The sequence below is a fragment of the Propithecus coquereli genome, unplaced genomic scaffold (genome assembly GCF_000956105.1).
Source record: "Propithecus coquereli isolate 6110/MARCELLA unplaced genomic scaffold, Pcoq_1.0 Scaffold113, whole genome shotgun sequence".
Classification (NCBI taxonomy): domain Eukaryota; kingdom Metazoa; phylum Chordata; class Mammalia; order Primates; family Indriidae; genus Propithecus; species Propithecus coquereli.
The window spans coordinates 3442720-3452619 of NW_012135303.1; the positions used below are offsets into that span (position 1 = coordinate 3442720).

Sequence of the window (9900 nt, forward strand, 5' to 3'; positions counted from 1 at the left end):
CATACTTTTAAAATACTTCTTTTTTTATTTTTCCTCTTTATTACAATTAGAGCATTGTATTGATTTTTAAAATTATGTGTATGGTAGATTATACCATCTATAAATTTCATAAGTATAGAGAGATTGTTACAGATACTAGTTGTAAAAAATAAAGCATTGAGACAGATGACTTAGGAGCTACTCACTTAAATTATGTACTTGCCATTTATGTTGTTTCTAAATTTTCTGTTTTTCTATTAGATGGTTGGCCTGTTAGGAGTAATTTAATTACGCTTGCTCGATGTCTGGGATTGGCTTAGTTTTTAATTTCTTAGATTATCCTCATCCTTCTTTGTTCTATTCAACTCATTGTTTTGCTGAAAAACACTCCACATGCTAAGGATATGGTTGGGACCCAGGGGTATGTGTGGGGTCTGTGATAGGAGGGGCCGTGTGGTGTGGTGGGTAAGACCACAGACTTGAGCAAGATTGCCCAAGTATGACAGTACTTGAGTCCATCACTCACTAACTGTGGATCCCCTGATACCAACCCCTCTGCCCTTCAGGTTCCCCATCTCCGAAATGGGAACAATAATTTATAAGGAAAGTCCTTAGAACGGTGCCTGGCACACAGTAAGTGCTACACAAGTGTAGCTGGAGTTATTGTTGTGAAATCTTGTTCCTTTCATCCTTTTGATCCGGATGAAAACAAATGGAAGGAAGATGAGTACCCTCGGATGCCCTGCAAGCTGGATAGTTTACAAGTATGCAACCTGCATTTTCCGGACTATGTGCTAGATGAGGTCAGACGTTGCAACTAATGACATCATCTTTCTCCCTTAAAAAAAAAAAAAAGGCAAATAAAGTGTTTGTGGTAAAGTAGTTAATTAAAAAACATAAAGAAAAAAAAAAAAACCTGGCAGCTGGTTCTCTTAGGCTAGCACCGCAGAGGGAAGCGTGTAGCTGCCCTTACCTACTGTAAAGCACTTCTCTCAGTTTAAAGAGAACTCTCAAGTGCGTTCTGAACCCAGCTCTAGAAGCTCAATTAAGGAACAGTTGGCACCGGCTGGAATATCTTCTAAGTAGATAACCCTTGGCATTCATTCATGATGCTTAGACCACTTAGTGGGCAGTTAAGGTTCTTTAGTTTCGGTCTCTACTCTGAATGAAGTATAATGTGGCCTCCTGGAATTTCTCCAGGAGGTAATGGTATAGTTTAATTAGGAATGACATTAAAAAAAAAAATACCCAGAGAATAGGGCTGTTTCAACATCTCCAGAAAACAAAGAAGAAGGTTTGCTTTGTATCTCGTTCCCTCTATCATCAAGAGGACAGCTGGAGATGGAAGTGTGTGCATTAGACCCTTCCGGAGCGTCTACCCCAGTGACATTTCTGCCACTTCCTCCCCTTCCCGGGGCTGCAGTAACATCACCTCTGGGGGGAGAGAGAAAGCTCAAGTCCATTTCCTTCCTATAATTTCTCTCTTTCAAGCCCCATTTTGTGCCAGCCAAGTAGAGTCTATGGATAAAAAGCCTTCAGGGAGAGTCTTAGGCAACTTGCAGAAAAAGTTATTGTCCCAGAGCAGCAGAGTCAGGTCGAATCAGTTCCCAGGTTCCCAACTGTGTGCTGTTCATTTGCCTTGCCAAACCTTACCCAAGTTATTGCTAATGGTAACAGGAATGCCTCACTATGTCATTTGCCTTGATTTGATGGCTAACTTGATCTTCTCAAAAGCTTAACGTTGTCACGTCTGTTTTTGTGCTTACCAAATATCCAGAGGAACTTTCAGAAGGTAATTTTTTGTTTTTATTTCCTGGATATGCCACATAGAGCTATGTTTAAGATTTTTCAGTGCCTCAAAATGAATATTTGACAGGATAACTTTTAAGGTGGAGATATGATATTTTATGAGTGAAATCAATTATTAAATATTCAATTTCATTAAAAAAACAATTTAAAATGAACAAAGTAATTAAGCTTTATGACTCTATCCCTAAATAAACATTTCCTTTTTAACTTATTGACATATTTCAGTTAGAAAAGGTACTTACATACCAGAAGATGGAATTGATATTACTGTGTTTTCTTGGTATTTTAAAATGCATTTTTTAAAAAAGGTGAAGAAAAAAAGGTATTATGTCAGTTTATTCTATGAACAAATGCTATTTATGTATTGTTCCAATAATCAGAATAGCGTTGTATAAATAACAAAGAACTTAAATAAAAAGTAATTTGAAAATGATATTTTTTCTAACATTTTTCCTGGGGCTTATAACAATTTTTCTGAGGCCCCAATAGAAGCAGAAACAGCAGCTTGTCCTAGCTCTAGATGCCTCAGAGGTGCTGGGCAGTTTCCCTCACTTTGTCTCTCAGATTCGTGTCCAGTCAGAAACAACTGGTAGCCATAGAACAAATACCAACTTTAATAGAATGAACCATTTTAAAAGGGAGAAAATAATCCATATCTAGTTAAGAGATTAAGTATAGGACCTGCAGGAACATCATATCTGCCAGTTAAAGCCAAAGCCAATTTATCTACTTTTTAAAAATCAGTTTTCTTCGAGTATGTTTAAAAATGTATACCCAGTTTTTATGTTTTTACTATGACTCAATATCTTTCTTACAGCTTTAGACAAGCCTAAAATAGCTTTTTGTTCTCAACCATACTAGACAGACTACGTTCAGTGTAATGCTAAAATTCTGTAAAGTATCTCTCTATAGTTTGTTGTGTGTGGACAATAGGATGGAAAGTGCTTAGAACATTCTTCAATAAGCCACTCAAGGATAAATTCAACTGTGCTGTCATGTACTGAAGTAGTATCACTTGAAAATCTGAAGATGATTTCATGCATTTGTTCTAAGTGAACTTCTTGCCCTCACGTATTCTGTTCTCTATTCCAGACAAGGAGGAATTTGTTGGCTATGGTCAGAAGGTCTTTATCGGTAGGTGACGATTAATAAGAAGCAGGTCTTCGTCACTTGCTGAGTTATGTTCATACCAGCCTGATGCTCTTCTGAAAGCTTCTTTTGCTGATGAACATTTCTAAACTTGTTCCTTGTTATTGTTTCCCTCCTTCCATTTTTTCTTGTCAATATTCTGATCTATTGATTATTCATTGTTCATCTAATTTCCACTGGGTATCTATTAATTACTCATCAAACACAAATATTTTCGTTTTCTTCCAGACTGTTCCATAACCTATTTGTCTTACTCTAAAGAGACCAATTCTCTGACTACTAAGCTCACTTTTTATGGCCACATTTCTATAATCTGCCACCTGGCCGGAGCTTTCTCAAGGACTAGCACCACCCATTTAAAATCACTCTAGGCTTCCTGCTTCAGGGAGGCAGGGAGAACAGCAGAACTGCAGGGGCCGTGAACTAGAAGGTTGGATCCCAAGCCTGGATGCACTTTGGAATCATCGGGGCCACCATTCTGCATTGCTTCGAGAATCATTCAGTGCAAAAGCCACTGGGTAGAGCTAAGGAGAGTATGCAGCTGCACAATGGTGGGCAGTAAGGAGTGTGGAGTGGGACATCAGAGCCTGAGTAGCATGAGGGGGGCATCTATGCAGGGGGCTACGGTGCCCTGGTGCAGGTTGTCAGAGCCAGAGTAAAGTAAGGAGGGCAGCTGCCATTTCTTAGCCTCTGATAGCCCACAGCCTCTACAAAGATGCTGTCCTCATTTAGCCTGGGCTCTGACACTTTCTGCCATGCTGCCAGCACTGGCCCTCTTCCTACACAGGTGCCCTTGATTGATATAATAGCCAAATGTATTGAAGACAAGAGCCAGGGTTCTCACTGTTAGAGAAGGCAGTTACAAATACGGACAGGGGAAGGCTAGAAGGAATCATGTAATGTTGGATTGGCATTGTGGGTATTGGTGGGAACTCAGGGTTTTCAATATATATAGATGCAATATAGATGTAAGTATGTGTGTGTTAATATTTATATATACACAAATAGGCCTAGCTCTATGTACTGAGAGGCCCTGGATACACCTCTGAAAATAACAGAAAGCCCGGTGATTTGAAAGATTAAGCAGGAGTCTAGGGGTTCAGAAATCACGATTAAGATGTCCAACTTTGTCACTGATCACACAGTCCTGAGAAGCTGCCTAGCCTGTCTCTGTCTTAGTGTATACATCTGAACAATGTGAACAACGAGCCTGCTCCACTGTTTCCACCCTGGCCCAAGCCACCATCATCTCTCACCCAGACTACATCAGTAGCTTCCTAACTGCTCTTCCCTGAGGCCACACTTACTCCCCCTACAGTTTACACCCTCCTCGCAGCAATCAGAGGAATCCTTCAGAAACATGAATAAAATCATGTCGTCCCTTCACCCCCACCCCGGCCAGGTCTCTCATCCGTCCATCCAGAGGCTCCACAATCCACCACTCTGCTGAGGCCCTGTGTGATCTGGCTCCAGCTCCCTCTCCAACCCCATGTCCTACCACGCCCTCTCCTGCTCACTGCCATACAGCTCTCCAGGTGCCCTCGCTTTTCCTCAAACATTCCCAGCACAGTCCCTTTCTCTGCACCTTTGCATTGCCCTTCCCTCAGCCTGGCTTGCTCTTCCCAGCACAGGCCTCCTTAGCGGGCTCCATTGCTTCACTCACACGTCTGTTCAATGCCGACTTTGCAGAGATATGCTAATCACACTGCCTGCCTGCAAAAGCGCCCTCATCACTCTCTATCCACTCACTCTTCCTCTAAGCACTTATTTTTCATTGTTTTTGTTCTCTTCCTGCTCCACAAAATGTAAATGTCCAGAGGAAGTGGTCTTAGATAAGTGGACCACTCTATCTCCAGTACCAAGCACGATGCCTGGCACGCAATGGGTGCTGGATGCACCTTACAGATAACACAGGGCATTTTGTTACTTTCCCTTCATATGGCTTCCTATCTTCTAATTTCAGAGAGACACGATTATATTAACTAACACTTTAGGATCACAGTTGCTGCAGGTTTCATCAGATTTGAAGCAAGAAGTCCTCTGTCCTGCCCTGGATCTTATGTTCCGTGCATGTCCCCCTCTCCAGCTGGTTTCCGCCGCAGCATGCGCCTTTGTCGCAGGAAGTCTTACCTAAGCCGGCTGCGTGCCAGTGTGTGCTGCGCTGGCGGCTGCTACAGTGCAGTGGGTGCCCCATACGAGGAGGTGGTGAGGTACCAGCGACGCCCTTCAGACAAGCACCGCCTCATAGTGCTTGTGGGTATGTCTCAGCACGCAGTCTCCTCATCGTGGCAAGTTTCCCTTCTAGATTCAACTGTCTTGCGTTGGGAGTAGTGGTAAAAGCAGAACTCTTTATGGACCCCCATACAAATACCTTTTTTAAAAAAAAAAATCCTATTTTTTTATGTGTGTTTATAAATAAAACTTTATTGTATGAAGCTTTTTTTTGTCTACAAGTGAGCGTGGTATGCCATAGTGCGTATGAACTTATATAATAAGTTGTATTATGAGGATATAACTATGATTTTTTTTTTTTGCCTGATTAGAATTTGTTCTATAAACATAGGTGAGCGTTCCCCTAGACTGGTTATTAGTCTGTATCATGAAAATAAATCCTTAAATTCCATTTCCCTAAGAAATATATAACTATCTCTTTTTGAATAGTATCTAAAATCTTCCGGACTGTATCTTTGGTGCTAAAGATCAGGACAGATATAGCGCTGGGTCACCTGCTTTTGTGTCCAAGACTTCTACAAAACTGGTGGTCCCTGCAGCAGTGGCAACTTATATCTTACTGCCATCCTGTCTGTGTGTTCAGCTGTGAGCAGGAAAGGGCCCTGAAGAGTAGAACATGCCTCATAACCAGGAACAGCTACATCATGTGCAGGACCCAGTGCAAAATGAAAATACTATGGCCCCTTGTTCAAAAATTATTAAGGATTTCAAGATGCAATAGGAGACCATTAATCCAAGTGTGGTATCCTTCTAAGCACAGGCCCTTCGTAACTGCACAGGTTTTATGCCCAGGAAGTCAGCCATTCATGAGGAAATGGGGGTGCTGATTCAACCACCTATCAGAAATGTACCCCTGAATTCTATAAGCCACAGAACCTATGATTGTCAAGGCTGATTTCTGGTTGTGATACCATAGAAACTTCATTTGAAGAAGGAAGGCAGATCTCTCAGATCATCTAAAATGAGACCAGCTAATTTTCATGGCATCCAACATTAGACAAAGTTTGCTGGGCTGAGAGGTTCCCGCAATTCCCGACCTCATTTCGGAATGTTGAAGCAGTGTGGGTTACTCCATGGGTTACCAGGAAAATTCCCAAGAGTTTTCTGGAGTTGTTCCAATTTGTGAGGAAGGGAGTTACGTTATTTTCCTAAAACCATTTCATTTGCTCCCAAGTTTCTTCAATAGAAGGACTGAAATGATGATTTTACCACATAATTATATTTATCCACATCTAATGATTTCTATACGTGACTTTTTGTGTTTAGGACCGTCTGGTGTTGGAGTAAATGAACTGAGAAGACAACTTATTAAATTTAATCCCAGCCATTTTCAAAGTGCTGTGCCACGTACGTTGAGTTTTTCTTTCATAGCAGTTCATGTTTTGGTAAAACTTTCTTTGCCTCTTTACTCATCTCACTTAATATGTCATATCATCTTTGTTGTAAAAACAGAAGACACAAGGGATACTCATTAAGTATTTATAACTATGTTTATGTTAATAAAGAGAATTGATTTACTGGTGTGTAGCCAGCTACGCTTTTAAAAGGTAACTCTTGTCTTTTTCCTATTTCTTAACAAATCATATAGATAACCTTTCAGGACAACTAATATTTAGCAATGATAGCTAACATACATTCAGTACTTACTATCTTTCCAGCGCTGTGCTTGACTCTTTGAATGCCTTGTCTATTTTTTATCTAAAAATGTTGATATATGCAATAGCTTTATATAAATTCATAAGTACAATACATGGTAGTTTTTTAAAATGGCATTTTCTCATTTCCTTTACCTGTGGCACCTTTATTTCTCCTAAGCTTCTCCTTCTCCACTACCAACTCCTAAGCCAATTCCTAAGATGTGATCTTCCAGACTTTTCTCTATATTCACCTTATCCATTTAGAGTTGTTGTGTGGGTTATTTCTTTTTAAACTTTAAGACATTTGACAGCTACAATTCTAAAAATACAAGGTGTTATTATTTTTGTCATACTGAGACTCATCCTTTAAAAAAACTTGAAAAATCACTCTTAAAAAAACCATTTTATTGTAAAAAACAGAAAAATAAAGATGAGGTAGAATTCCTGATTTCAAGAAAATAGAAAGTTTATTATAAGGCATAGTTTCTAATACATATAAAAGGAGGTTAAAATTTTGACTGAGGCACAAAGATGTGTAATCCTTAAATGAGGAATGTGAAAACCAGTTACACATCAAGCATATGGAAGGGTTGGGAAGGGAGATTAATGGGGGATTTTCAGGGAGGCTTTTACTGGAGAGCCATGCTGTGAGTTCTACCTCCCACGGGGGTGGGAAGAGACTGTGTACGTGTGTGTGCGTGTACATCTGTGTGTGTGTGTGTGTTTGCTTCTCCCCTCAAGGCAAGAGAGAGGAACTTAGGGAGATCATTTAGAGAGCTTCCTATATGTTCCTGCAGTTCGGGGGACACAGAAGAATGGTGTCGGAATTACACCTGAAAAATTTAAAGGATGAGAGCTTAGAGGAAGTGGCCAATAGCTGTAATTTGGGAAGTTGCCGCCCTTGTAGAGTCTGTCATAGCTAAAGATTTGTGATGTTTCCCAAGGACCACATCTGGGCAGATAATGTAGGAGAAAGTCAGTCTGGGGTTATCTTAGTTCCTGCCCAAGAGGAAGCCTCAGGAGGAGGAGGCCGAAAGTGGACCCCAAGATACACTAGGCTTTGGAAGAAATTACAAATGACCAGCTGGAATAGGAATGGACTCGACAGGCCTGGTGGTGGTGGTGGTGGTGGTGGTGGTTGTAGGGTTTGTAAAATAACCCAATTCACCATCTAGGGGAGACAGAGCCAGATTTAAGCATCTGCCGCATCTAAAGGGAGCCAATAGCAGCCAGCATCGGTATCCATGAAGCAAGAACTTTGCTGCCTTCTTTCTTCTCTCTCCCTGCATTCTAGCCTTGCAGAGTTATAAAATGGGGGACGGGTGGGGGTGGGAGCAGTAGAAATACACTAAAAGGAAAGAGAAGTGAATCATACTCCCTTTCCTGAATTCTGGCTTCTCTGACTGCAGGCTTCCCTGGGTGCAGCAAATCTGAGCCAGGTGTGTGGAGGAGAAGCCTAAACTATAAGTGAAGTTCATAATTTTGATTATTACATGGGAATAGAATTTTAATTAGTAAATTGAGACTAAATGATGAAAATGAAATTGTGGCATGAATGATGATAGACTTTTAAAATTAAACCTATGAGTGATCGAAAGAGTTATCAGAACTGCTAGATTCTCAACTTGGGGCCAGGGCAGATCTTACCTCACAGAAGGGCAGTAGGAGACCTAAAAAGTTGCTTTATAATCATATCCCATAGGTTGTGCTTTCTGAAGTACTGCTTACATGGGCAAGAATGAGCATTAATCTCAAAAACAGAAACTATCAAAATGACCATTTTTCAATAATTTGGATAAAAGTAAAATGCCCACAGAACATAGAAGAATTTTAGTCATTCAAAATGAGAAAATATTTTTCTTTTTAATCGAGTGGACAGTTTTAAGCTTAAAATGGATACCTCAGGTTATGTACCAATTTACAGACTTTAACTTACCACATACAGTATCAGTCCATCAGAAGCAAAGGAGAAGGGGCCCTCTTAGGTTTATATTAACATGATTCACTATCACCTGAGAGCTATAGGTTTTACTAGAATTTTTTTTTTTAGTAGGAAACTATAGGATAAGTGGCATAACTGTAGGAACTCTAAGGATCTGAAGAGGGGCTTGAATAAGGAAGAAACAAAAATGACCCCAAGGATGGCATTTACTTTTTGAGACCCTTGAAGGTCTGTAACTCCTTTGCTCATGTAGGTCCTGTTTCAAGCTCCTACTTGATCATTTCCATGTGTTGATATCAGGTGTTGATCTATTTCATCTTAAACTTTGTCAAATGCAAACACACACATTCTTTATGAATAAGGGGAATTTGTTGTAATGCAGATTAAGGGACTAGCTTTGCAACATATAGGACACAGAGTTGGAACTGTGTCTTATTCACCTTTATGTTTTAAGAACCTAAGAACATAGCAGGCACTCAGTACACATTAATTGAATAAATGGATGAGCAGACAATAAATCACTTTTAGATATGTGATAAACTCCTGCATTCTATACCAGGTGCTTTTTAAGTTGAAGAGTCTATAATGAAAGTGGCCATACCAAAGAATCAGACTGAATACAGACTCAGCCAATTGTTCCCTTCTAGAGAGATCCCTAAAACTAATTACCATTTGGATATTAAGGCATCTGGGCAAGACTTCAGAACGTCACTGGCTTTTGGTTTTCTCCATTCCAAATCTGAGAATCTGATGTAATAGAAAACATTAGTGTAGGCACAGTCAGAACACCTAGGTTCTAATTTCAACTTTACTTTTTATTAGTCTTATGAATGTGAGCACGTTTCTCCAAAAGCGTCTAAGCTTCTAAGTTACTGAACAGTAAAATATAGATAATAACATTTTACCTGGCTAGGAGTGTGGGGAATGAAATGAGATCATGGGAAATGCACTATGCACATGTAAGATATTGCTGATTTTGCTACCCGGAAGCCTTTAGGCATCTTAGGGTTCACACATAATTCTCTACTGTTTTGAAGTAATAGCAGGTGTTCCCTTAGACCCTCCTCATCCTGGCTTAATACCTAGTACATTCTTTTCCACACCATAAGGACTCAATAAAAGTTTATAGATGAACTGGTTTTAATACGAGAA

General features: G+C 40.1%; 1 protein-coding gene across 1 annotated transcript in view; it reads left to right on the forward strand.

The window, feature by feature from the left end:
* The window catches only part of MPP4 (membrane protein, palmitoylated 4 (MAGUK p55 subfamily member 4)), a 46489-nt gene that overhangs the window by 27272 nt on the left and 9317 nt on the right, over window positions 1-9900 (forward strand). The window contains exons 14-17 of the mRNA XM_012655099.1: window positions 1757-1771; window positions 2881-2922; window positions 5024-5194; window positions 6436-6554. Of these exons, the coding sequence (XP_012510553.1) occupies window positions 1757-1771; window positions 2881-2922; window positions 5024-5194; window positions 6436-6554 (347 nt within the window). The remainder of the gene's footprint in view (window positions 1-1756; window positions 1772-2880; window positions 2923-5023; window positions 5195-6435; window positions 6555-9900) is intronic.